The sequence below is a fragment of the Aspergillus chevalieri genome, chromosome 3 (assembly GCF_016861735.1).
Source record: "Aspergillus chevalieri M1 DNA, chromosome 3, nearly complete sequence".
NCBI classification, from domain to species: Eukaryota; Fungi; Ascomycota; class Eurotiomycetes; order Eurotiales; family Aspergillaceae; genus Aspergillus; species Aspergillus chevalieri.
The window spans coordinates 3,634,672-3,660,861 of NC_057364.1; the positions used below are offsets into that span (position 1 = coordinate 3,634,672).

The window sequence follows — 26,190 nt, forward strand, 5'->3', positions numbered from 1 at the left end:
GTACACAACAGACGCGTTGCTCAGGGCAAGCACCGTCCCAAGGATGGATCAGTACCTATGGTGTATTTTCCATGAATGGTGTGGGGTTTCATTTATCTAGATAAAGTGATTTCGCTAGGAATGGCAAAAGCTTGATCTGTAATGCTGTTATATAACTTTAGCTGAACATAATGCTTGACTACTTATGAAAACTGACACAACACATTCAATGCCTAAATCTAAGCAAGAATCTCACGAATAGCCTTCTCCAGCTCATCATCACTCATCAACCGTATCCCCAAGCGCTCATTCCAAGAAAACTTTCTGAAGTCCTTCCCGCCATAGCCCTCCTCGTACATCATCACATAGTAGTAATTGAGCATCCCAGAGATATCACCCGCTGCCAACTGCCCCTTCGCCTTCTCCATCAACTCACCAATATTCACGTAAGGGACACTCCCATTCTCAACAGACCCAAAGTCAACACCCAGTATCTTTGACACTATCACCGTCAACTTCCGCTCTGTGACAGCAGCAGAGTAAATATAGGCTGCCTGGTTCGCAGTATCCGCGAAATTGGCAGGATCCAAGATTCGAACAATAGCCTCAGCAATATCAGCCAACGTAAAAGGCCCAATTTCGATGTCCCCACCGTTGTGAAAAACTGCCTGTTTGGTCATCGGGTTGGGGCCCAATGCACCAAACTTGATGGTCATGTCGAGGAATGCACCGTTGTTCAGCGAAGTTCAAGTCGTCGGTGCGGAAGAGCTGGTGATTTTCGACGTAAGGTATTGGCGAGCTTTCACCTTTTCGGTTGCGACGGGGAGCTGGATTGCTAGAGGAGATTCTAGGTTTGTGGTGAATTCTGAGGGGATGATGCGTTTCACGGATGCAGCGATGGCAACGTCTAGCCAGATCTTCTCGTTTTCAAACGCTGGTACACCGACGGCGCTTCAGCGATAGAGTTAGAAAGTTGCGCGTGTGATTCAACTAACACATGTGAAAACTCACCTGATAAAAACATCCTGTTCCCGAAAAGCCTGAGTCAAGCCGGCCTCATCGTTGAGTTCCGTCTTGACTACCTGTAGTACGGCGGGAACCAGCTTCTGCGAGTCTTTACGTTGTATCGTGCAATAACTAAATAAATAGCTATGCGGCTTTCTAGTAGCCCACTTGCCTGGGCGACGTCAGTATGCCATGGTAATTCGAGCATGTTAGTGCGTACGTACCCCGATGATCGCGACTTTTTTTCACAGTAGTAGCCATCTTCTGTGAATTTGTGTGCTTATCAGTTAACTCTAATGTTAAAGGGGAACTTAATAGATCCAAGGAGCCTGTTTTTATAATTTGTTGCTTTTCATGGCGAGGCATGTAAGAGACGCTCGGTTTTGAGATCAACCCCGATCATGAGTAAATATTCGCTACTCGGTGACTCGGCATTGAAAATATCCCGAACCTGGGTAATCTTCAAATTGGCTCATTGAAGAAGTGGATATTGCGTTCATATATTAATGATGAGCGACCGGATTATGCAAAAGAGAAAAGCATGAAAAGGCGCCGACTATAATGGCCCTGTACTATGACGTCCCATCGCTCCGGGTACATTATAACAATGGTTCCCAAAGCCATTCCATATCCGGTAGAGCTAGGTCATACATGTCGTGTGAAAGGACTTCCGAATTAGACGCGAATTTTGCCAACGGAGCACCCATGGATGAACTATTTCCTGCAAGTTGGTTAGATGGCGCTACTTCCACCTTAGCCGCCCTCGACAGTGCCGCGCGTTGCATCAACCGCGAGATAGGTTTCCGGAGAATCAGACTTGTTTGCGTATTATCTTCCTGCCATTGTCTATATACCTCGGTAACCACTTCCCATGCGTGGTTGGTTTCTGGAGTTATCGGGCGAGCGCAGAGTTCTGAGAGAATGAATGCCACTGCGTGCCATTGTTCGTAGCTTTTGCATAACCAGGCCCATTGAGAGGTGCTCTCATTGGTGTGCAGTAAGTGGGCAAACTTGACAACCTCGATGGCTATATTGAAAGCTTCGTCAGCGGGTTCTTGGGAAATGGCCGATCCATCAGCGGTTTTGTAATGAACTAATAACCATGTTTTGGAGAGACTGAGTCTGGCAATTGTTGCGTGCATCCATTGTACTGGAATGTCCAGATCCAGATGTTTCAGGTATTGATTCTCGAGTCGAGTTGCCAGAGATTTCACGAGGTTCTCTTGATCGTCTCTGGATAATTTGGCTTCGATAAATTTATTCGGCCAGTAGAGGTTGGCGAATATCTCGCACTGGACAATACAGAGTGTGATGTCTGTACAACCGAAACTTCTCACGCGGCAACTCCGTTAATGAGGGAGTAAGTACATCATACTCAATGTTAGATGGAAGTTGCGTGTCAAACATCCCAGGCTGAATCTGGAAATCTGTTCCCTGATTTCCTGAGCAGAGCATGTCCAAAATGCATATATGCCACCACAGTCGACGACGGATCTCCGTATCAAAGGGGCTCAGTCCCAAATGTTGTCCATCGCGGTGGAGACCCTGTCCCTGAGCGACACGAACTACAACGGCAGATGCAGCCCATACAAGCCTCGTATCTCCTTTCCGGCGGAGACAGAGCAGGAACAGTACGGCTGCTTGTAGAACATGGATGTTCTGGGATTTAATAAAGTTGGCTCTAACCAAGGCTTGGTCCATGGCTAATTTGTATTTCTGGATACATGTCTCGCTGTCTTCGCCCAGTATCTCGATACACTGGTCCTGGTCCATACTGACAATGGCGGCATAACAAACCGATAGTAGCAAAACCACATGGGCAGGATCTGGATTAAGACTATCAGATACCTGATAAACCATCTCTTCGACAGACGGTCTATGGATGATTGCTATCAGCGGAGCAACGTTAATTTGATAGATACGCCACAGCTCCTGGGTATGCTCAGGGCAGATATAGGTGCTGCTGTGCAATGCATCAGGAACCCAGTCGTTTCCGAGGATACTGACGAACTGTAGGACAGAAGGACCTGACTCGTCAACATCTTCTTCGGGAGGAGAATTGTTACAAATATCCTGCAATTCTCGAATCAACGACATCAATTTAGGTACCACAATTAACGCATAAAGTCGAACTAACTCACCTTATCCCCAAGGACAACAGACGCCTCATCGCCCACATACCGACTCTTTCCCTCCTTGACGATCAATTTGCCCTCATTATTGTTCGCATGCAGTGCATCCGAACGCGAAGTCACACTTGAAGGTACGTCATGACCGTCCGCAGGAGACCCAGAATGAAGCCTCTCCACCTCCTGCTCCAATTGCCTCAAACGCGCAACAACCTCAGATATAGGCGGCCGCCTAAGTTTCCGGGGAGCTCGCTTAGGTCCAGGAAATACGCACCGTTCTCCACCTTTCACGCAATGGCCACATGGATCATTCTTGTCGCATCGGACTTTCCGGCGGTTGCATCGGATGCAGCTTCGGTTGTATGAGCTAGTCCGGCCGGGAGATGAGGATGAATTGGTTTTGTGATTGGCTAACTTTTTCCATATTGTGACAAGACTGTTTGGGTAGATTCAATGGGGCTGATGAGTGAAATTCAGGGCATTCTATGTGGATTGTGGTTAGTGGCATCGATCCCGCTTCGGGGTTGATTTCAATCCTGAGATTGACACGTGATTTTCCTCTGAACTATGGCAGCTTGTTGTAGTATGCATGAGGCGTGGTATTGGAAAACTTTGGGAAATTGTTTCATTTGTGAGATTTACTGATGAGGCAGCTATGTTACTGGCACCAATCTCTACTCAGCGCAATGGTTTGCTGGAAGAGATACCATAGAGCACCGGCTGGCCAAGAAGATATATAGTGGTAGTATTAAACATAGTATTACAGTATCAGAATAAAACAAAGGAAAATAATGCATGAAGGAATGACACGGCTCAAGCCTGTGACTGTACAAGCGCCGGCGCTGAACTGGGAAGTAAATAGGTAGGGGCCGAGTATAGGCCCGCGAGCCACGTAGGAGACCAGAATGAGATACCATGCTCTCTAGCTGGGACGTTCCATGTGTTGGAGCATCCAACTCAGCGCTGAGTTTAGTGAATCCTCCGGGGATTTATCTGAATTGTATCGCCATTGGAAAAACGGCGTCGAGGTTTATATTTCCTCACGACCCATTCGTAACAAGCACCATCATAACAGTGGCATATCTGACACAACAACACATCAGCAACTATATCCCTCTTCACAGAAAACAGTTATACTAACATAGCACTCGCAGCAAGAACCTCAATGCTCCTCGCTTTCGTAAACCCAGACACCATTGCAATCAAGACCATAACCGAGATGGCGGTAATAGCCACTCGAGCAATGAGACTGGGCAGGAAGCTGCATACGAGCATTGGTAATAGAAGAACGGTTGTGATAATTGCAGCCATTGATGCTCGGGCGACTCTTTTTGCGAGAAATGCTGATGGGGTGGAGACGTCAGGTGGTGTGTCTTCGGATGCTTGTTTCTGTTGCTGTTTTAGCAAACGTCTCTTGCTATTGGGTGTAGTGGTGAGATAGTTGATCAACCTTGTAATAGCTCCTAAAGAACGGAACTAAAGCATCCTCCACAGACCGTTCAAGTCGAGACAAAGGGTCCTCATCCTCCGAACTAAACGTAAACAGATCCCCCCCATGTCCAAGATACCTACTCTCCTCTCGTGCTATACACCCATTCCCATCAACCCACTTTCTCAACCCCTCAACATCCCGTCTCTGAGCCTGCGTCAAACGAGCAACCCGTGCGCTTCGCTCGACAAGTTCATCTACCAAACCATCATTAGATTATACCACCCACAAGCAAAACCTCATCTCCCAAGAACAGGGAAACCAAACGTACCGTATCCAGCTAACTCAGCCTCAATCTGCAACAGTACATTATGCCTCTCCTGATTCCGATCCCTTCGTCTACTCCCCAGAAACACCTTACACTTCTCTCCACGATCGATCTTATCAAGTTTGTTCTCGAGGACGGATAGCGAGTCTTGTTTGGAGAGGAGTAGTCTTGTTCGAAGGGTCGAGAAGCGGCGGTAGATCTGAGAAGTTTCGTCGGCTGCGATGTATGCTGAGTACCGGGGGTATCCGGCCGGTTGGTCTGAGGTAAGTGGTTGGGGTACTGGAACTAGTGACGGTTAGCTTTGTTTTCCTATACAGGGTTGAAGAAGCTGCTTACCGGCTTGTATCAATTGTTTCTCAATATCGTCGCTGGGCGGGCTGCGCCGGCCACGCGGCGATTTGGTCAAGGGTTGCATGTTTGAATATTTTCAGTTATGTGTCCAAACTTCTACAAGTAACTAGTTAAATGCGAGATTCGTTTCAACCATTCCGTACATTGAGTCCTTTATAAATAGCAAATAGCCTCAATTCCCAAAATCAGCCTTCCTGACGTGTCAAAAATTGCTGCAGATAATGGCGCTGCTCAGCCCAATGGGTGCATATGTCGGTGGACAGCTGGTGAGCTTGGATAGGTAGCTCGACTGCAAATCATGTTGGCTATGTTGATCAGTTAGATAACAGCTGTACATCGTGGCATGGAGTTTGAAGGATCAGCTATTATTAAATGGCCTATCAAATCGTGCATCAAGCAATATTAATGTACTTGTATTTTTAGACGGGATTGTAATTGGTGGTGTAGGGTTTGCTACGCCGTATGGGCACCTTGGTATGGCTGGCACTATCACTGCGAATACAATTGAGCTCTGGAAGGGAAAGGGGGAAAGCAAAGTCTAAGAATCCGGTACATATGTACTGTATGTAAACTAAACGGGACAACAAACAATCTATCCAACCACTTATCCAAGCAGGGTATGCAGCTCAAACAAACAGCAAAGCAAGAACACTCTAAGGGTACTAAACTGGCAACACTAATGAACGGCAAAAGAATGTAAAGAGAGAAATAAAGTAAAAGCGCAAATACAAGGAATGAAAAGAAATCACCACTCATCGTCATCATCTTGCTTTCCCCGCATCGCACTTTGACGCGCCCGCAATGCCTCTGCCAAGCCACCGGCCAAACTGGCGTTCGTCGGCGTCGCGCGTCCACTGTTCGACTCTTGGTTCATGCTAACTGCGCTGTCTCGGGGTGCTGGCGGAGGTGCTGGTGCTGTCTTCCGACCTGCCATATTAGGTCTCTTAGCTGGCGGTGCGGGCGGTGCGGGCTTGGCCTTGGCTGCTGCCGCCGTGGCGGCTCCGTTCGATACCGGGCTAGGGGCCGCTCGGGGTGCGGCCGGTGGCGGTGGCGGCGGTGTCGGTTTGGGTGCCGGTGCGGCTTGCTCTTCTAGGTAGGCTTCGGGTGCCCAGCCTTGGACGGAGGTCGTCATGTTCATACAAAGCCACCAGCCTATGTTAAGTTAGCAAATGCCTTTGGAATAAACAAGTTTGTCAACATACCATTTCCTTCCCGGGACACTACTTGGACGATTTCACCTGCCCGGACAGACAATTCATTGGCCTGAGCACTAGAGAAATCATACAACGCCTTGGCCACCGGTTTCTGCGGTGCCGCTGCTGTCGCTGGCGGCGCGGGCGGGGGCGGTGGAGGAGCCTTCACAGAACCCGAAGAGCCGGTCCGGCTGTGTGTAGTTGCAGCTGCTGCCACAGCTGACACGGATTGAGGAATAGGCTTGGGCTGGACAGGCGCCGGTGCGGGAACACTTGCCCCAGGCAAAGGTCGAGGGGCCGGCGCAGGTTTAGGTCGCGATGCCAGCTTAGATGGACCGCCTCCAGGACCTCCAGGACGAAGTAGCTTGCCAGTTGTAACAGGTCTGGCAGCCACCTGTTTCGGCCGTGGTGTTGGCTTGGAGACGGCGTTGGCAGGCTCTCCCTGGCCTGTGTGGATTGTACCACTCTTGTACAAGTCATCTCTTGCAACGGTTGAATCCTTGACGGACTTGACCGTAGCAATCTTGCCAGGCTTCTTGTTGTACTCAACGCTAGATATTGTCAGTCTTGAAGTAATCAACTGTACAGGCCAGGGGAGACATACTGGTCTGCTATCTTCAAGTTCAGCGAGCCGCGGAGAGCAGTGTTGAGGTGGGTGAAGAACTCCGTCTTGAAAACACAGTTTAGAAGAGGATCAGGTTCTTGTGGGCTGCCGACAACAAGAGAGAACCAGTCATCCTTCAGGTTCGAGCAGCTGACACTCTTGATTGCACCCACTGGGATCGTTCGTTCGGACGAGATCACCAATTGGTTGTTTACGAGGTTTTGCGCGACAATATACACATGTCGGCTTGTCTATTGAGAAAAAAAGGGAGTAAGTAAAAAGATATCAACGGTATCATGGCTAGAAACACCTACCAAGACCAGAATCCTAGGGGCAGGCTTGCTGGATCGGCCAAACTTAGACACCAAGACCTCACCACGGCATGAGAACAGGACATCCTCCGCTCCTATATGTTCATTAGATCGTAATTCACAATGGAATGGGGAATTATTAACACTTACCGCTGATACCAGCATTGCTGCGGATCATCTCCCCAGGACCGCCCTTGTTCGCCACCCCGAGGTAATCACCCAGGAACCGACGAGAACCAAGCAAACTCATCCGTCGGCGTTCCTTGCGGTTCTGAAGAATCTTGTGGCCCTGGTCACGGATCTTAATGTATTCGAGACCGCCAGTCATGCGACGCCAGAAACGCTGGATACGGATAGCACATTCTGTGCGGTACCGCAAGTAGTTTCGCCAAGCACGCTGGATTCGAATAGCCATGTTGTGCCAGTAACGGTCACGCATCGCCTCCAGAGCAAAGAGCGTCTCTGGTGTCTTGACAAAGACCTTCGAGATACCCATCTGGTATTCTTCTGTCGGGATACTAGTGTCCTGTAAGATCTGGCGAGCTCCGGTCTCGACGTCACCAGTCCATGTGTATTCACCGGCATAGGATGTCTTGGGGGACAGCAGATAGAATCGCTCCACGAACTTGTCGAAGGTTTGACGATAAGCAAAACCAGCACGTCTGATCCGAACGTTCTCTTGGAGACCCAGGTACTTGATCTGGTGCAGAACGTTCCCAATGTTGTACTCCTTTGGTGCCTTGTTGTCATTGGGCTTGATTGTTCGGATGTAAGAGGGCTGCGCCTTCATCAAAGTCGCCACCAGGTCATTCGCAGAGGTTTTAATCTTGTCACTAGCAGTTGGCGGCCGTCTCTTGTCATCCTGGTTAACCTGGTTCGGGAAGAGCGTGTGGACAAACGGATTGCCACTCGATCCAACGAGGTTCAGCAGGTCCTTGAGCAGTGCATCCTTGTTCTTATCAGTCATTCCCTGAACCGAGTAGCTCACATCACCAGCGTAGTGCTTGACGATAAATTGGCCCTGGCGACTTTCAAAGTTGGGGTTCTGTCCCAAAAAGTTGAGACGACCGACGAAGGTGTTATCCGCAGCACTTGAATCGGCGTGGGCCGTCGCACAGGCATCGTTCAAGGCAGCAAAAACACCAGGAGGGCGTTTGTCTTCGATTAGCGAGCATACGACCTTGTTATCGAAGTAGGTAATTGGTGTCCACTTGATCTGTTCACGAGCATATTCATCTTGTTCAGCCTTCAAGGTCAACTGAATGAAGATCTGTTGCAGCTTCTCGTTGACATAGTTGATACAAAGTTGCTCGAACGAGTTCTTCTCAAAGATTTCAAATCCGTAAATATCCAGAATACCGATCGAATTGGAAATCGAGCTTCTGGCGGTCAAAGAAGAGTTGATACGCTCCACGATCCAGTCGAAGAGATTGAAATAAATCGCCTTGGACAAGGCGTCACGGACAGCGAGTGCCTGTGTCGTGTTCAAGGGCACTTCGTACACCGATCCCCGGCGTCCACCACGTGCCGTTTCCATCAAGCGGATCGTCATGGCTCTGTGCACTGAAGGCGAGTCAACCTCAAGCAAGTATGCGACGTATGCGATAACCGACTCGTCTGCGATGGCGGAGTTTCCTTGGTCATCCTCGACAAACTGAATGTTTCCGATCCACAGAATTGCCGCGAGCATGCGGAAAACGTCGTCCTGCTCAGCCTCCGTCATACCAATGACACTCATGGCATTCAACGTATCCTGAAATTCGGCATTATCGTCCACACCTGGCACATCGAAGCACTTCGACCGGCTCGTATACATATAGGACTGCGGCTGTTGTACACCAAACAGATCTAAATTATGTGTAAGCCAACTTGTACGGAATAACCAATAAGATTCAGTCCCTACCTCTGTACTTTTGCGGAGCCGCCTTGGTGAACTGATAGAAGATGTGGAAGTTCCGCTCATTCGTGATCTGACCGACAACTCGCGACTTCTCGAGCAGGTAGTTGGTGATGTGCGCACCCACCGGCTCACCTTGGGCGTTAAATTCCAGCTCCAGGTATTTTCCGAACCGCGACGAGTTGTTATTGCGCAGGGTCTTTGCGTTACCAAAAGATTCGAGCAGAGGGTTGGTGGCCAAAACCATGTCCTTGGTCTGCTGGATGGAGGAATCACTGCCGCCGGATACACTGGCAATGTACTGCATGATCCGCTTGGCAGCTTCCGTCTTTCCGGCACCCGATTCTCCCGAGATAATCACACATTGGTTGTCTTTGTATGCGTTCATGTTATAATAGGCGGATTCGGCCACGGCAAAGACATGGGGCGGGACTTCGAGACGGTTCTTATTCCGGTAGGAGTCGAGGACCTGGTCAGTGTAGATACCCACTGCAAGCTGTCAGTAAAGAAACTCGATACATTGTTTGCATGGAGCGGTTGACGTACAGTCTCGAAAGGGGTTGACGGACACCAGGACGTGTCCGATATAGGTCTATGATGGTACACTGTTAGCCCCTGATCCATATCCAGCGTGCATGATGCTGCGATTCCCGTGTAATAAAGCAGCAGGTATCTTACATAGATCTCGCCATGTTCGAACCGAAGCTTCAGATTATCGTTAATGGCCTCGTTGGAGATCTTGCTGAGCAGCGTAAGGTCCGACACTCCGATCTCCTTTTTCTTCGTAGTCTCGAAGACAGCCTTCTTGACTTGAGGCTTTCCTCCTGCTCCTCGACCATCACCAATGTCGGCCGCAGCCTTCGAGCGACCGAAGCCTCGACTCTTCTTCTCTCCGCCAACGGGTCGTCGCGAGTGTCCCTGAGAGCGATCGCATATTAGTCTCGTGTGTCTGGAATTATACTGTTTGCGAGGATAATAAGACTGTACTCACCATGATTGTGTCTTAAGCGATATTTCCTGAATTCGCGCCAGGCGACAGGAATTCCACTGTGTCCGAACGGAGGGGGATGGGTTAACTCTGGGGAGGGACAGGTTTACGGATACAATAATGCGGGAGGTGGGATAGTACTCATTCCAAGCGGCGGGGAAAGGCCGACAAGCAACGAGCGTAGAGTAGATGAGGCGTATAAATAAAACAGGAACAAAAGAGTGGTATAGAAATTGGTATAGTACCAAGAGAGTGAATAGAATGTGAAAGTAGAGAGTAAGTACGGAGGTTCAAGAGCAATGGGGAATGACGACGATGGAGATTAGCCCGTCCGTCAGGGAAAGACTGCCAGTGACTGCGCCACAGTGTGGCTCTGGTTCTAACGCGCAAGCCTTTGCCTCCAAAAGGAAATCAGGAGAATTCAGTAGTATTTACACTTGAATGCGCCAATCCAGACTGATAGAATACCGGTGCCTTGATTTTGGTCCTGCTTGTCATTTCTCGCCGCATTACTCCGGAGTACGACTGAACGTGCTCCTTTCCATTCTTGGGCACGATTTGGGCTTCGACGCATCGTCTAGCAATAGCATATTGGTCAGTGCTTCTGGCAGGGAAAAGGAGAACTTATCAGATTCGCCTATTCAAACCGCCCAATCTCTTCTCAGACATCTCATCTTCCCGAGTAAACGTGTATGCTATCTGTCGCTCCGGATCGCGAACCGCTTGACTTAACGCCCTCACGGACGGAAATAGATCGCTCAGAACATCTTCATCATGTTCAGGCAGAGTGTGAGGAGCAGCAGAAGCTGTGCATGCGAAATGGGCTTCACAGAGTCTGCCTGAGAGACGCGGTGACGATAGGTCCACGAAGCTGGCCATGTACTCTCGGATGCAGGAGGAACGAGTAGGAATATATCCGTCTGTACCCAAACAGAATGACTGCTCCTCGCAGCTATTTCTTAACACATATAAGCCTACCATCGAGTTATATAAAGGCTCATTAAACGTTCAAGTCGCTCTATACTCTCATGGGGGCTGAAAATGACCTCCTTCGGCACCCCACCAGCTGGACGCTGGTCGTTAACAAGCAAAATCTTTCCTCTGTAGATATTAAGTGATACTAAGCTTTTTGCAGATCAAAAACAATTGCCTTCATGGGAGTCTGGCTGTTGTGGGCCATGCGACTTCTCACTCCTGCGAGACTTCAGTACATAGTATTAAGATCAATTCAGCTGAACTAGGCGTTGTTTTCAGCCAGCCACCAAGTGATCGGCTCGCTTACGGATTATGTTATAAGAAAGCTGTGCTTCCCTCATCATGGGTTTACCCCTCTTTTTGCCAATTTCAAACACAAGAAAATTATCATCATGACCAGAGACTATACCAGTCCAAAGATAAACACTAGAAAAGGCAAGCATATCCCGTAGCAGGGACTGTATTATGCGCTAATATCCTCCAGTATGGGCAACTCTCGTAGCAGACATCAACTATCTTCCTGGTGTCTTGATACTTGACTACTGCCTCAGGAAGAATGAGTCGAAGTACCCGCTGCTTGTCCTCTACACAGACTCATTCCCAGCCGAAGGACATGCAGCCCTCGATGCCCGAGGCCTGCACAAGCGTTCTGTCCCCCTCCTTCTACCCTCTACAGGCACGGATTTTGGCTGTAATGCTCGTTTCGTCGACTGCTGGACCAAGCTCACTGTTTTCTCGCTCGTTGAGTATGAACGCGTCGTGATGCTTGACAGTGACATGTTGATTGTCCAAAATATGGATGAATTGATGGATTTCGACTTGGATCCACCGGAAATGGGCGTGACTGGAAATCGTGTAATTGCAGCATCCCATGAGTGCACTTGCAATCCGCTGAAAAAGAAACACCATCCAAAGTACTGGTGGGTGAATACTCCATTCTACCACAACGGTTGTGAGCCGTATGCTTATAGCATCTTTGAAGGAACTCATCCAACTGCGCCTACACCTCTCAGCACATGACCCCTGAGATTGCGCAAACAGTCGGACCTCCTGCTGTTGGTAGCTTGGGTGGTCTCAACAGTGGTCTTCTGGTTGTCAACCCGTCGCTTGCGACTTACGACCGAATGCTCCGTCAACTAGCCACTCCAGCAGTATTGGATTACGCCTTTGCAGATGAAACCCTCCTCTCTGATGTACTTGCTGATCGTTGGGTTCCGCTTCCATACATCTACAACGCGTTGAAAACGCTGCGTTGGCAGGGCGTGCATGACGCTATCTGGGACGATAAGAAAATTAAGAATATCCATTATGTCTCCAGCCCAAAGCCTTGGGATGAGATGAGAAGTCTTCAGAAGGAACCTGGAAAGGTAACTGGGGGTCAGGACCCGACACACGTGTGGTGGATAGACTATAACCAGAAAAGGGTGGATGAAGATCGTGACCGGGGCATAAACGATGGCTTTTGAGTTTTTTTTGGTCTGTCTATCTAGCGGAGAGACTGTATGGTCAGCGTAAGATTCAAATTGTGAGCAAGAGCAGATTTTGTAGATAGAGAGTACCAAGATATATATGTATACCTCACTATGAAGCCAATAGCCCGTCCAGATCATATCTTCCACTGGCTCTAACGAAAATCATCAGAAAGGACGAAACCAGCCGCGTTTCTTGAAGATGAGGGTTGAGCTGAAGAGGGAAAGTGCTCGAAGCGCGAGATGATATCCTACTTGTTGGGAGCTTGGAGAGCCGACGGAATCAGAAGAATGTGCAGAAGACTGCGGATCTGATGCCCGTCGGAAAGTGAAGCCATAATGTCCAAATAATTGAGTGATGGGATATATATATCAATGGCTATAGAGGGGAGGAGCAGGATAAGGAGCGTACGCTGAAGTCTTGTAACCGAAACCAGGACAGGTTCTAGGACAGCCCAGAAAAGGGCCCCATGCGAGACATGATCTGGTCTCAACGCAAACCTGGTCTGTTTGCTGATGGAATTTCATTTTCAATGGAGGAGTAGGAGAGTTCTATATACACATGGAGTACATATACAGGCGTGGTTTGAATGACGTGATTTCGATACTTCGTATGAGTTTTTCCAAAAGAGTAGGGTATCCCGGTAGCGTGCAAATGAAATCAACAAAGAGAACACAAATCTATATCTATCAGTAAATGAAGGGAGGATCTCCCCATCCCTCAAGAGGTCTTGGTCTGGGTATCCTTATCAGCTTGATCAACTGATGAGCTCTCTGACTGAGCCTTAGAGGTCTCTTTCGAGGCTGGAACTTTATTCTCTTGCGTAGCAGGACCCTGCGGGTTACTCACAGAGTCCCAGAGAGACGAAACGTATGATCCGATCTGCGACAGCCATCCCTCCTCTTTAGCATCCTCAGCCTCTTCCTTTTGTTCAACCTCCCACACCTCACGCGGCAGAATCCGAGATGGTGCCTTCAACGACAACGTGCCATTCTTGGCCTTTTGCTGTAACAGCTCTGTTTCAAGAGCCACCAAGGCCCTCCGGGCAGCTTTCTCTGACTGCTCTAGCTCAACCAATCGAGACTCAACATCCTCCCGCCGTGTAGTCTCCTTCCTTCTAGACCTCCAAGACTCGTATACAATCAACCCACCAGCCACTATGAATAGGAAAGACTCGCTTATGAACGATGCTCCCGATTCAATGGCTTTCGACTCGGATAGCGGACGGATATGAGGCTTCGGTGCTGGTTTGTCTGCTTCCGTCGCCGCGGCCTTTGCTTTTGCTATTGCATCTGCTTCCGCTTTGGTCTCTGCTTCTGTTTTCACGGTCGGGGTGGTGGGCTTATGTTTCCGGGCTGCGGCTTCAGCAGCTGCTCGTCGTTGTGCGGTGGTGGTATCGCGCAAGAGACCGAGACGTAAGCGCATGTCCATTCGGTGGAGCGACTGCGCCATAGATACGCATATCCGTCGGAAGCGTTCATGTTCGCGGGCCTGTGCTTTGATTTGATTCTGGAGTCACGGAGTCACGGATCAGCATGAGCTCCCCAAGGAAGAGGGGTAGTGCGGCTTACCGCAATGGGCTTGGACAGTGTCCGGATGACGAGTGAGGAGAGTTTCAGCGTAAGAGACATGGTGGTTTGTAGTATGTGGAAGGCCAGTGTCTCTGTGTAAGAAAGGCTGACGAGGGAATCCTTTAGAGGCAACCCACGTCGTCATCGCTGCCCGGTCCCTCAGGCACAAGTCCACATTCCTATCTAGGCATGTGCTGTCCTGCTGACATAAACACCGCCCGTTGTTACGGCATTCGGGTCAATGTTTATCGATTTCCTCTTCGGGCAGTCCGTTTGGCGGCTGCAATCCTTACTTTTCGTCAACCTCATCGCTTTTTCTCCTCTCCTCCCCCCCCCCCACCTGCTCCTGTCCCCTCGCCGCTGTCTGTCGGAGGTAGCTGCATTTCTTGTCTTTGTTCTTTGCTTAATTGGGTTTATTTGCCTTTTTTTTTCTTTGAGCGTCATTGTTGTTTTTGGTAAGTTTCTGAACCCCGTGTGCAATGCCTCTCTTTGTTACGGTTCCGTCAAGATGTGCAGCTCCCGATGCGGAACCAGAAAGTCATGCAGTTGACAGCTGACAAGGTTTAGGGATACCCGGGGACTGCAAGAGCCCTATAGTGACTATAATCAGTTTGCATTCATCGCTATACTTGATGACCGTTACGACCTTCTGGATATATTAGACCTCGAGTCACCGCCATTTTATAATCGTTCGATGTTCACCTGAGAAACGACGAAAACCATCATGGAGGCATTGACGCCGCGATCTACGAACCAGGTGATCAAACCTAAGGTGGCGATGGAGCGGAAGGTGTTGGACAAGAATGCTGCTGTCGCCGCTGCCAAAGCCGGACAAAAGGCCCCCGTGATGAAGGATCACCATGCACAACCTCCGCCGGCAATCGTGGTCGAGCCTGATGAGGAAGGAGAACGGTACACGACCGGCGGGTTTCTGGGCAAAGGAGGGTTTGCGATCTGCTATGAAGGGAAGTTAATGCGCAATGGGCGCGTGTTCGCGATGAAGGTGGTAAAGTCGGAGATGAAACAGAAGAAGATGGAGGAGAAGGTATGGCTGCTATTTATCCCACGCTTATGGGCTCGTTCATACTAATGAAGTCGCGCAGTTCCAAACTGAGCTTCAAATCCATTCGAAAATGCGCCACCCCCATATCGTCCGATTCCATCGAGCCTTCACCTTCCACAACAGCATCTACGTCGTTCTCGAATTATGCCCCAACGGCTCCATCATGGACATGGTCAGGAAAAGGAGATGTCTCAGCGTGCCTGAAGTGAGAAGGATTATGATTCAACTATGTGGAGCGGTGAAATACCTTCATAAGCGACATGTCGCCCATCGGGATCTGAAAATGGGTAACCTGTTTTTGGACCACAACATGGATATCAAAGTGGGAGACTTTGGGCTTGCCGCAATGATCATGTCAGAGAAGGACGAGAGGCGGAGAACGACATTATGCGGGACGCCTAACTACATCGCCCCTGAGATCTTGGATAAGACGAAACGTGGGCATACGCAGAAAGTAGATATCTGGTCGCTGGGAGTTATCTGGTAAGGTTTTACTATGCCATCCACTGCTTTGGCCGACTAACGAAATTGGCTTCTAGCTTCGCCATGCTCACTGGTTATCCCCCATTCCAATCGAAAACGCAAGAAGAAATCTATAAGAAGGTGCGGAATTTGGTCTACGTTTGGCCCAAAGGGTCCGAGTGCGCCAACGATATCCCGGAAGAGGCCAAGAGCCTGGTTGATTCCTGTCTTAACCTGGAGGAGGAACAACGTCCGGAACCAGACGATATCGTTGAGCACCCATTCTTCGACATGTACGACGGATGCATACCTGCGCGCCTCGATCCAGCGTGCTCTCATACCAAGCCGGTCTGGCTGAGGTCACAAGCACCACGCGGCGACACTATGATGCGTGGTTATAGTTTGGAACATGACGAACGGTTATCCGGATACATTGAGCATGTTGAAGATCCGATCCAGCGTTACCGGGTTTGCAAGGCCGCGTTCTACACACTTTGTGGTGTAGGAAGGAAACCAGACGGGACTGCTCGCAGGGCTGCCGGAAAGAACTGCAACAAAACGGCGTATGCTGAGTGTGCCGTGGAGGAAGAAAGAAGACTGAACCCCGTGATCCCGTTACCACCGGACTTCGTTTACAAATACCCCCATGATCCAGATGGAGACTGGAGTCTCCCCGATCCAGCATTACCGTCTCGCAAGGATGACTCCACGCTGGACAGCAGCGTTGTTTCGAGCCGCAGCACATCTCTCCGGCATACTTCGAATCATGCGGCAACACTATCGCGGACACAGACTGCTCTACTGGCCGCGCAGCAAAGGCGAAAGGAATCCCAAAGCCACGCGGCCACTTTGCGACAACAGTCTTCACTCGGACGAGGTTCGACACGCAAGACACCCGCAATCAACGATCCAGCAGGCCAAACCTTCCAACCAATCCCGGAGGCCAAGTCTGCCGAACAGGATCCTGCCCCGGCGGCTCCTGCTCCTACCGGGGGCTTGGCCGAACGACCTATGCGGCCGCGTAGAGGGGTAGCTGCTTCTTACTCTGGATCGATCCGAAGTGCAGACAACAACGCTGCAGGGGCAATTACGAAGTCAAACACCGCTCCTGACATGCTGACAGTTGGCAAGACCCGTTCCCAGTCTAGAAGACTAGAAGCCGCCAACAGTCAAGGCTTGACCCGCCAGGCGACTGTCCCGGAGAGAGTCCCATCAGTGATGACCAAGGAAGTACCTGCCAAGAAGCAACCACCTCCGTCACGCCCAACATCCAGGATGACGGATGTCGAAGTGCTCTCGACGCCAAAACTTGAATGCAACGAGGAGCCTGTGAAGAAGTTGCCTGAAACCAACCCCCGTCGCTCTAAGACGGAGGTTCCTACGCCAACGACCCGATCTGCTAGTACTAGCGGTCCATCCACTGCGAGCAAGCCTCGTTCGTCTCTTGGAGCACACCCCCTGTTTCATGCTCGGGATCCATGTGAGGTCATGCCAAGGACTTCCGTTAGTGAGGTGAACACTGATTTGCGACTTTTGCTTTCCCATCTTGCTCCACAATCTGCAGCCCGTAGACGAGCCGGCTCTAGACGTGAACCCCACGCGTATGTCATCAAGTGGGTCGATTACACGAATAGGTACGGAATTGGCTATGTCTTAGATGATGGCAGCGTCGGGTGCGTTTTCAAGGCCGAGAATGGACAGCCAGCCAGTAGTGTTGTTTTACGCGCTGGAGAGAAGCACATCCGTCGTAAGGCACGAAGCCAGGAAACGAAGAGCTACGACTATTCGGAGGCGGACCAGTTGGTGCCCCGAAATGGACTACCAGTCGAGCTGTACGAGAACTGCGACAACGATCCGTTGGTTCCTCGAAGCGCCGTTCGACGGGCGTTCATTCCACCATCTGTCTTCGAAGTCAAGCGGTATCAAAATGGGTCTGGAGTCGGAATCAAGCTTCGTCATGATCTCCATGGTGAGCATGGGCCCGCTGACTATGAGAAGATCAAGCGGGTCAAGCTGGTCGACCAGTTCGGAAAGTATATGATTGGGTCCCTGGGGCGACATGGCGATGAAGGCCTGGTAGATGATGAGTTGAACAGCAAGAGCGATGGTCAATTCATCAAATTTTATCAGCGCCTGGGTAATGTTGGTGTTTGGGGATTCGGGGATGGTGCTTTTCAGTTCAACTTCCCTGATCACACGAAGCTCGTTATCTCGCCTGGTTCTTCACGGACCTCCTCGCCTTGGATCGACTTCTACCACCTCTCTCCATCCGCTGCACGCTACCTCGCCGCCAAGGGAAAGATGCACCCATCCGGATTTGATACACGGGCTGTCGCTTCGGACGAAGCAGTGACATTCCTGAGCATTGCCCACGGCACGTTAAACAGCTCTGTGGATGAGCGGATCAGAGATGTTCTCGAGGCAAACTCCTTCCTAGAGAAGATCCAGTTCATGAAGGACGTTCTCAAAGTGTGGATCAAGAAAGGGCGGCTTGGCGGTCGACCTTCACCCACGACTTCTGAGGATGGGTCTCCATCGGAAATGTTCTGGGAGGGTTCGCAAGAACGTCTTCAAGGCGGAAGCGGCGGCAAGTTCGTGTGGGTGACTGTTGGTGCACCCGGGGGCGACGGCGAGTATCGCTCTATATCGCTGAAGGAGAAACGGTCTGACGGCGAGGTGGACACACTCAGGGAACGGTTAGAGCGCTTGGGAGGAAAGACATAATCGGGATTCCACCCGTCTTTATACTCGCATTACGACTTATGACTTGCATTTGTCTCTTGGTTAATACTTGGTTCTTTTTACGGAGTTAGTCTGCTATTACATCCTGGGTAACTTTCGAATACACTTGTCTATACAACGCCTCTATACTATGCAAACATTTTGTACTCTGCGTGTTAATCCCTAACCATATACGCCTGCACATACCCACCCGCCACCTCCTCCTCCTGCACAACCCGAAAGCCCCTTCTCTCATACACAGGCTTGCCCGCCGGCGACGCAGACAAAAACACCGGTACCTTGTCGTTATCTGCACGATCGAGACCCCATTTCAGGAGCATTGAGGCGATTCCTTTCCCGTTGTAGGAGGGGTGTGTGCCAAGCATGTCGAGGTCTGCGCAGTTAGATCCCGTACTACTTGTAGTCTGTAGATATGTGTGATGCGTATGCAGGAGGCTATGCAAGAACAAGATATATATGTACAAAAAATGAATGCATGGAGAGATTGATATAGGGGAGGACATACAATAATGCGGCTTCAAACCCATATATTCCCCCCGTTTCGCAGCCATACCGCCGAAGAACCGTTGGCAGAGAGTTGGATCTGAGCTTTGAGGCCATCGGTCTTCTTCTTCTTCCTGGCCCACCTCTTTCTGTTTTTCTCGCGATTGGCCATTCGGAAACTTCCAAATTGCAAACGCTGCTATCTCCCCTTCTCCTTCACCCCCCTCGTTACCCCCCGTACTACTGGATGCATCCGGGGCATCAACAACCTTCAATAAAGCCTGTCCCGGAGCAACAGCTTCCCTCGCGAACTTGTCTTCCCACCACGCGCGCACGTCGGGGGTGCGCGGGAATAGAGTCAGGTTGAAGGGGTCGGAGAAAGCGGCCAGAAAGACGGTTGTTAATTGGACGGAGTCGCGGGGTGTGGCGGTTTGGATTTGGAGGGGCATGGTTTCTCTTTTTTATGGTTTTTGTATAGGGGGATATATGGGAGGTTGCTGGTTTGGGTTGGTGAAGTGATGCAATTGTGGATATATTTGATGGTTGTCTTGATAAAGTCACGTGGTCTGTTTGGGATACAAGTTGATATAAATTAAATACAATCATTTAGTTCGTGATACATAAATGTCAGGTCATTCCAAAGCGATCCAGAATCATTCATATAGACATTAAACACCGCTAACTCTCGACCCCCTTCACCAAATCTCACATCAAGCACGATACTTCTCCGCACTTGCCCCATAATCACTCTCCGGACTGCGCGGCCTAGGATGCTCCTCCTCATGATAATGCCGCCGCGGCAAGAAAGACCGTCGACTAAACTCCCCCGTCGGCGTCCGACTCTCCCCGCTCTTCGTCGACTCGATCTCCCGCTTCACGCCCTCGTACATATGTTCCACGATCTGTATCTCTTCTTGCACGTCTAACTCGCTACCAACCAGACATAATTCTCGCTCGCGCTGCTCGATGTATTCCCGAATATTCCTCCACTCGTTCTGGTAGTGTTTCAATCGATCCGGTAACCCCGATCCCTTGAGGTACGTCAGAATACCAGCCATGATGGTATTTAAAGCCCCGAACGCCGTAACAGCAGAATGCGGTCCGCTGGCCGCGCCTAGCGCCGTAATCGCAGCGGCCGCGACGACCTGGATGCCCAGACAGACATTGATAAGCACGCTGAAGAACCGGTACCGGGAGTCTGCGGATTGCTCTGCGCGCACGACGCGCTCATAGATACCCACGTTTGGGGCGTGGCGGTCGGAGTGGTGCGGGATTGTGAGGGCGGGGACGGTATCGATGCCTGTGAGAGCGCGGAAGACGAGGAGTTTGTCTTCTGGGGGGATGAGGTGGTTTCTGTCGGTTTGGGTGACTGTGCGGCGGATTGGTTGGATGGGGGGTTGTGGGTGGGTGTGAGGATAGGCTTGGGGGTAGGATTGGGAATCGGTGGGTTGCTCGGGGTTGTAGTTGTGGTTGTTGTTGGTGGGTGGGATTTGTTGGCTGAGGGGTTGGAATCTGGGGAGGCCCTGATCTTCGGGGTCCAGGGCTGCGAGCAGGCGCCAGAAAAGGCTTCGGCCGCGGCGTTGTTCGGACATTTTGCTTGCGCTTTGCTTTTAGGGATACTCTGTATGGTTTTGAGATCTGTAGGAAGGATGGAAGAGGAATGATTGCGACGCGACGAGCAGCAGAATAAAAGATAGCGCAACTTATTTACCGCTTCGGCTCGAAAAAAATATCTTTACTTTTTCCCTTTGACGTATCATTCTTGATCGAGTTAAACCAACCCTAATTTAAGTACCGCACGGAGCAGAGGAAGGCCATCGCCTAATTAGGAAAGAGGCGGGAGAAAGAGGCCGCATATGGCCCATGAGAGTGTGTGATGGGTGTTTTTCATAACCCAAAAGTGTTACTAGTTCGCGTTTATCACTGTTCATTTCCCGTTCAGCTGAGGCCGCTTTTGCCGATACGGGTTCCGGAGGGGGACACAGAGCTGAATACGGAGATAGACACGGACACGGATGCCGGACGCGACTCAAAAAGCGGTCTCGGCGCGTATCACGGAGAATTATTTAGCTGTCACTGGGTTAGTTTGCCGGTCTGATAAGACCCCCCACACCGCAGGGTAAAAGTACAGAAGACAAAATGCAGCTATGAAGAGAGCAGACTCCGTGATTTGCATGGCAGACGGTATCCTCGGTAGAATTCATGACGAACATGCACGAACCTGAATATCAACAGATTTTCTCTGCACGATCACATCACAGCAAGGATAATTCGCGTCGAGCGCAATTTGGGGTGTTCGGATCGTCCTGATCAACAGAGACTGGCGAGCTGAATTCGACGCCGGTACGGACCGGTCAAAACCTTGGGCTCTTCAAGTGTCAACTTCGCGCACTGACTGGTCTAATGGAGGATGAGGGTCCATGTCCACTGGACCCTGATTGGCACGGAGCGTGCCAGCTCCATATTATTCGGTTCCGTTGGAAGCCGGAATCGGGACAAAGGAAGTAGGTTGCTGCTGCTATGGTTTGTTTCAACATCTCAGAAATCATGGAGAGGAGCAAAAGTAGGATAAAAGAAAGGATATAGAGGTGCAACGTACAGGAGTGAGTGGAAACGGGGGGAAACGGCGTGAAACAAAAAAAAATAAAGAAGAGATGCGCGAAAGGAGATTCGAACTCCCGACCTTCGCATATCGTATTCCAAAGGATGGTTACGAGTGCGACATCATAACCACTAGACAACTCGCGCTTTAATTCGGGCCTCAGTCTAGTGATATATAACCTGTCCTAATTTCCAGGCTACCGCGGCTTATCCCAATGCGGTAATATGTCCCCTCACAAATTTGAGGGGCATTTGTCAACACCCACACGACAACTGACAACTCTATACACAACCTGCCATCGCATACCATGGATGCTGCTGCAATTAGAAAGACGGAGCGCCTGCTCGTCATTTTCTTCAAGAGAATCCCCCCTCCACTGGTCGCGCATATCAACCGAAAGTTCCCAGAGGCCGAAGTGACTATTTACCATTCCCAGAAAGCCGTTCCTGTTCCAAGAGGTTGGTCATATACACATTGCGACGTTGTGTGCATGTTTCTAACTGACAAAAAGACATATGGCAAAACGCGACGCTGGTTTGCACATTTACCGATCTTCCCGATCTCGAGGACGCTGGAAAGTACGCACATCAACTTCCCATTGACAGACCTAGATGCTGATCATTATACAGTATTAAACTGATTCATACTGTCTCGGCTGGTATTGACCACTTCGTTCACCACCCTATCATCCAAAACTCTACCATCCCCATCACCACCAGCTCCGGCATCCACGGTCCTCCCATGGCAGAATGGACCGTAATGAACTGGTTGGCCTCCGCGAGGAAGTTCCTTCATACGCGTGAAGCGCAGAAGCAACACATCTGGGGGGATCCCGATGAGTACATGCCCACCTGCACCGATCAGGTCGGGAAGAAAGTGGGCATTCTGGGATACGGGAGCATTGGACGGCAGAGTATGTTCCTTTTGCACCAATGGTCTCGTCAACGGAGCTAACATAAATACAGTCGCAAACGTATGCGCAGCCCTAGGGATGACTGTCCATGCATATACAGCGTCCCCACGCCCTACTCCCGCCTCGCGACGTGACACAGGATACATTGTCCCTGGCACTGGCGACGCAGACGGCACAATCCCAGTATCCTGGCATCACGGCCTAGACAAAGCATCCATCCACTCATTCCTTTCTCTCGGTATCGACCACCTCATTATTTCCCTCCCGCTCACCCCGCAAACCACTCATCTCATCGGCGCAGAGGAATTTGCTCTCCTTGCTGCCAACAGCACTCATCCGTTCAGCAAGCCGTACCTAACCAACATCTCGCGCGGGAAGGTCATTGATCAGGATGCGTTGGTGCAATCGCTCAAGTCTGGGGAATTGAGCGGTGCTGCGCTGGATGTGACAGACCCTGAACCTTTGCCGGCGGACCATCCGTTGTGGGATGCGCCGGGTGTGCAGATTAGTCCTCATGTCAGTTCTCTCGGAAGGGAGTATTTTCCAAGGTCGTTGGATATTCTTCGGGTGAATCTGGATAGGATGAAGAAGGGGGAGGAATTCGTAAATGAGTACAAGCGGGGGAAGGGGTATTAAGCCCGTTCCTGTACATATATGAGCTTTTACGACTCATTGTCTGAAGGCAAGTATAGTCATCTTTGTTCGATACATTCTAGGCCATATGCACAAACGCAGATAGAAATATAATGCTAAGCATTCACCGTGTTTGATCTTAGATGCTGATGATGTGTACTCATTTGTCAAGACAAACCCTGGATCTTGCCATTCACTGTACCTTTTTCTTTTTTTTCCTTTTCTCCCCTCATAAGTATGTTCAGTATGTTCACAGATGCATCCAACTCAAAGTTCTACATGATCTCAAAATCGTTGGCTATCGAATTTGACAAGCTCTTCCTTCGCAAGCCCAACACGGCTGAGCCATCTAGAGGGTGCCACCACCATAGTTTGCCACGACTCAGCTCGATTGAGAAGACTGATCTCGTGTCCTGTGCGCTCCAAACCATCATTCGTTGATTTCTCATGACTCGTAAATCCCGGTATTTGTTCTTTGATCAGGAGCATTGGAATGTTACCGTGGGAATGAGCATGAAAGCTATGGTTAGAATTAATTTTGCCAGTAATTACTTCCCCCTTGGTGGTTTTGAACCATTTGGCGCCAGTTACTTTGTGAAGGGGATATTCAAAGTAAACCCATACTTTGAAGTAAAAGCTCGCCTCCAAGCCACAATGGCAATCTTTGCTGGAGCTACTGCAGAGATCAGTATACACCATCCACGTCATTGGCATATTCCCCCGCGTGCGATTTATGATACGTCCTATCCGGCATTGCAATAGAATCTCAATGCCAGCGGCATTATGCATTATGCCAATTGGCGGGGTCTTTGCGAGGTCGAGGGGAGGACCTGGGATGTCTATCAAAATGAAACTCTGAAAGCCAACACGGACTTTTATTCCAATGTATATGAGCACTTCGCAATGGCTTGGTAAGTACGGCGTCTCGCTTGTAACAAGAAGCACTATCTTATGCTGATTACTGTGTTTTCTATGAATCTAGCAGGGACTCTATTCCCAATCTTCACGCAGTTCGAAGGGGCTGGGGAATTGGTCATTTTGCAGTCAACACCCAGTATGAGGAAAACTAAACCTGATCATCCGGGTTCCAGACATTGATAGCAAGAGCACTGAAGTATATGCTAGACATAGGACATTTAATCCACGACGGTCTTACGAAGAAAACGAACTGTTTTGGAGACTTCGGCCTGGATGCTACCATCCAAGAGATATTGTCCGCAGTCTTTGGATGTTTAAACGTGGCGATGCCATATGTCGCATCGACCAACTACAACCCTTAAAGGCACCCACCTAGCCTTCGAGATTTAGGGCTTGCGTCATCCCTTGTAGACAAATGAGTGGCGGCAACCCAGATATAGCATGTATGACGCCCAACGGGGCTATGAGGCTTGTCGGGGAATACAAAGTCCCTTAGCTCTGATCCCACAAATTGAAAGACGTTATGAGGAAAAAGGAGGAGGTTTTGTGAAGAAACTTCGGTAAGCACTAGGGATAGACGCCATATTATGGAACAAAGGGGCTGATGGAATCTATTTAGGACAGCTAGCCTTTTACGTGTAGAATGGACAACTCCGTTACTCGTGTATATCCACGTATAACGGGACCGCTTTTTTCACGGCAGGAGATGGTTGGGAATAAGTGGGTGTTCCAGTACAGCCCGGTTAAGCACAGTGCAGCCGGTGGTCAGGGCGAAGTGTGGCAGGCTATCAAGCCGCCAACACGCCAATGAGCTTTTGGTGCGGGCAACTTTGCTTTAGCATTGCAAAAGAGCATTGCAATAGATGGAATGTCAAGGATAATATCTGGGTGATTGGCATAAGAAAGGATTCATTTATGTAGGAATCATAAGTTAACTAACGTAACCAACTACCGAGCTGCGCATCCCACCGAGCGGGCCACACCACCGAGCGGGCCACCTTTCAGTTTCTCCGATGCTCACTATCTTGTGATTAAATTCAAACCACCACCATGCCACCAAAATCGCGTGCAAAGATAAAAAACCAAGTTGAACAAGAAGGAAGGGTCCTACTTGCCATCTCATCCTTAAAAAAGAAAGAAATTACCAATATCCGTGAAGCTGCACGCCTATATGATGTACCTCGGACTACACTACAACGCCGATTGAACAGCAGTACAAATCGTGCTGAAAAACGAGCCAATGGCCTTAAATTAATAAAAGAAGAAGAGGAATCACTTGTTCAATGGATACTATCTATGGACCAACGTGGAGCAGCTCCCCGACCGTCTCATGTTCAAGATATGGCCAATATACTTCTTTCCAATCGTGGTTCATCCAACATCCAACCAATTGGCCAGAACTGGGTGTATAAATTCATCAAACGTCATGACCAATTGAAGACCAAGTTCTCAAGAAGATACAATTATCAGCGTGCTAAATGCGAGGATCCAAAGCTCATCAAGGAGTGGTTTGACCGTGTACAACTCATCATAATGCAGTATGGGATTGCATATGAAGACATCTACAATTTTGATGAAACTGGTTTTGCTATGGGCCTTATTGCTACTGCCAAAGTAGTAACCAGATCTGAAACTGTTGGCCGTCCTACACTATTGCAGCCTGGGAATCGTGAATGGGTTACTGCAATTGAGTGTGTTAATGCTATGGGATGGGCTCTGCCTCCATGCATTGTATTCAAGGGCAAATCTCTGTCACGAGCTCGGAATAGTAGATAATAACGAACTGAGTTCCTATCTAGACTATTGTAGCCATCAACGAGAATATCGAATCTGAAGAGGAAAAGAAAAGAAAGAAGAGTCTATTTACACAAAGAAGTCTTATATATGGTTGTGTGTGGCCTCGCTAAGCAGCTGTTTGTCTCGATTGCTTTTATGGCATTGTTTGCCATGTTGACAATGAATGTTCATGAAGGCACTGAGCTGAGCCGTCACATAACCCCCCTTCTTAGGCGGAGTCTGTCCTCAGACTCTATGTGGGCATGTTATCATCAGGGTGGTCCTCAATCTCATCAACTCCTTCCTCCCAGGCCTTGAGCCATTCCTGTAGTCGACGAGGTGGTCCTGGCCGATCTGGGTACCGTTGG

At 49.7% G+C, this 26,190-nt stretch overlaps 11 protein-coding genes and 1 non-coding gene across 12 annotated transcripts; 3 read left to right on the top strand and 9 right to left on the bottom strand.

Moving 5' to 3' along the window:
- Positions 1-218: 218 nt before the first annotated feature.
- ACHE_31252A (uncharacterized protein) lies at positions 219-695 on the bottom strand (the record flags this gene model as incomplete). Its single annotated transcript, XM_043277960.1, has 1 exon — positions 219-695. The coding sequence occupies one exon, from the start codon at positions 693-695 to the stop codon at positions 219-221; it is 477 nt and encodes a 158-aa protein (XP_043135787.1).
- Positions 696-725: 30 nt separating this feature from the next.
- On the bottom strand, positions 726-1,245 carry ACHE_31253A (uncharacterized protein; the record flags this gene model as incomplete). Its single annotated transcript, XM_043277961.1, has 3 exons — positions 726-930; positions 991-1,156; positions 1,209-1,245. The coding sequence occupies 3 exons, from the start codon at positions 1,243-1,245 to the stop codon at positions 726-728; spliced, it is 408 nt and encodes a 135-aa protein (XP_043135788.1).
- A 338-nt stretch (positions 1,246-1,583) lies between these two features.
- ACHE_31254A (fungal specific transcription factor domain-containing protein) lies at positions 1,584-3,424 on the bottom strand (the record flags this gene model as incomplete). The annotated part of the gene is made up of 4 exons (XM_043277962.1): positions 1,584-2,276; positions 2,353-3,057; positions 3,126-3,345; positions 3,405-3,424. 4 exons carry the CDS (start codon positions 3,422-3,424, stop codon positions 1,584-1,586), a joined length of 1,638 nt encoding a protein of 545 aa, XP_043135789.1.
- A 729-nt stretch (positions 3,425-4,153) lies between these two features.
- On the bottom strand, positions 4,154-5,285 carry ACHE_31255A (uncharacterized protein; the record flags this gene model as incomplete). Its single annotated transcript, XM_043277963.1, has 5 exons — positions 4,154-4,196; positions 4,255-4,502; positions 4,564-4,799; positions 4,874-5,155; positions 5,207-5,285. The coding sequence occupies 5 exons, from the start codon at positions 5,283-5,285 to the stop codon at positions 4,154-4,156; spliced, it is 888 nt and encodes a 295-aa protein (XP_043135790.1).
- A 681-nt stretch (positions 5,286-5,966) lies between these two features.
- MYO1 (class I myosin myoA) lies at positions 5,967-10,220 on the bottom strand (the record flags this gene model as incomplete). The annotated part of the gene is made up of 9 exons (XM_043277966.1): positions 5,967-6,373; positions 6,424-6,965; positions 7,019-7,269; positions 7,333-7,424; positions 7,480-9,177; positions 9,233-9,715; positions 9,773-9,818; positions 9,905-10,144; positions 10,218-10,220. The coding sequence occupies 9 exons, from the start codon at positions 10,218-10,220 to the stop codon at positions 5,967-5,969; spliced, it is 3,762 nt and encodes a 1,253-aa protein (XP_043135791.1).
- Positions 10,221-11,581: 1,361 nt separating this feature from the next.
- ACHE_31257S (uncharacterized protein) lies at positions 11,582-12,655 on the top strand (the record flags this gene model as incomplete). The annotated part of the gene is made up of 3 exons (XM_043277967.1): positions 11,582-11,624; positions 11,674-12,109; positions 12,172-12,655. The coding sequence occupies 3 exons, from the start codon at positions 11,582-11,584 to the stop codon at positions 12,653-12,655; spliced, it is 963 nt and encodes a 320-aa protein (XP_043135792.1).
- A 724-nt stretch (positions 12,656-13,379) lies between these two features.
- ACHE_31258A (OPA3 family protein) lies at positions 13,380-14,290 on the bottom strand (the record flags this gene model as incomplete). Its single annotated transcript, XM_043277968.1, has 2 exons — positions 13,380-14,168; positions 14,231-14,290. 2 exons carry the CDS (start codon positions 14,288-14,290, stop codon positions 13,380-13,382), a joined length of 849 nt encoding a protein of 282 aa, XP_043135793.1.
- A 664-nt stretch (positions 14,291-14,954) lies between these two features.
- CDC5 (cell cycle serine/threonine-protein kinase CDC5/MSD2) lies at positions 14,955-18,479 on the top strand (the record flags this gene model as incomplete). Its single annotated transcript, XM_043277969.1, has 3 exons — positions 14,955-15,275; positions 15,334-15,776; positions 15,833-18,479. The coding sequence occupies 3 exons, from the start codon at positions 14,955-14,957 to the stop codon at positions 18,477-18,479; spliced, it is 3,411 nt and encodes a 1,136-aa protein (XP_043135794.1).
- A 173-nt stretch (positions 18,480-18,652) lies between these two features.
- Positions 18,653-19,429, bottom strand: ACHE_31260A (GNAT family N-acetyltransferase; the record flags this gene model as incomplete). Its single annotated transcript, XM_043277970.1, has 2 exons — positions 18,653-18,870; positions 19,003-19,429. The coding sequence occupies 2 exons, from the start codon at positions 19,427-19,429 to the stop codon at positions 18,653-18,655; spliced, it is 645 nt and encodes a 214-aa protein (XP_043135795.1).
- Positions 19,430-19,690: 261 nt separating this feature from the next.
- On the bottom strand, positions 19,691-20,572 carry ACHE_31261A (uncharacterized protein; the record flags this gene model as incomplete). The annotated part of the gene is made up of 1 exon (XM_043277971.1): positions 19,691-20,572. The coding sequence occupies one exon, from the start codon at positions 20,570-20,572 to the stop codon at positions 19,691-19,693; it is 882 nt and encodes a 293-aa protein (XP_043135796.1).
- Positions 20,573-21,635: 1,063 nt separating this feature from the next.
- ACHE_t30020A lies at positions 21,636-21,728 on the bottom strand. Its single transcript has one exon. It is a non-coding gene; the product is annotated as a tRNA-Thr (tRNA).
- Positions 21,729-21,889: 161 nt separating this feature from the next.
- ACHE_31262S (D-isomer specific 2-hydroxyacid dehydrogenase family protein) lies at positions 21,890-23,131 on the top strand (the record flags this gene model as incomplete). Its single annotated transcript, XM_043277972.1, has 4 exons — positions 21,890-22,040; positions 22,094-22,160; positions 22,212-22,495; positions 22,548-23,131. The coding sequence occupies 4 exons, from the start codon at positions 21,890-21,892 to the stop codon at positions 23,129-23,131; spliced, it is 1,086 nt and encodes a 361-aa protein (XP_043135797.1).
- Between the last annotated feature and the right edge of the window lie 3,059 nt (positions 23,132-26,190).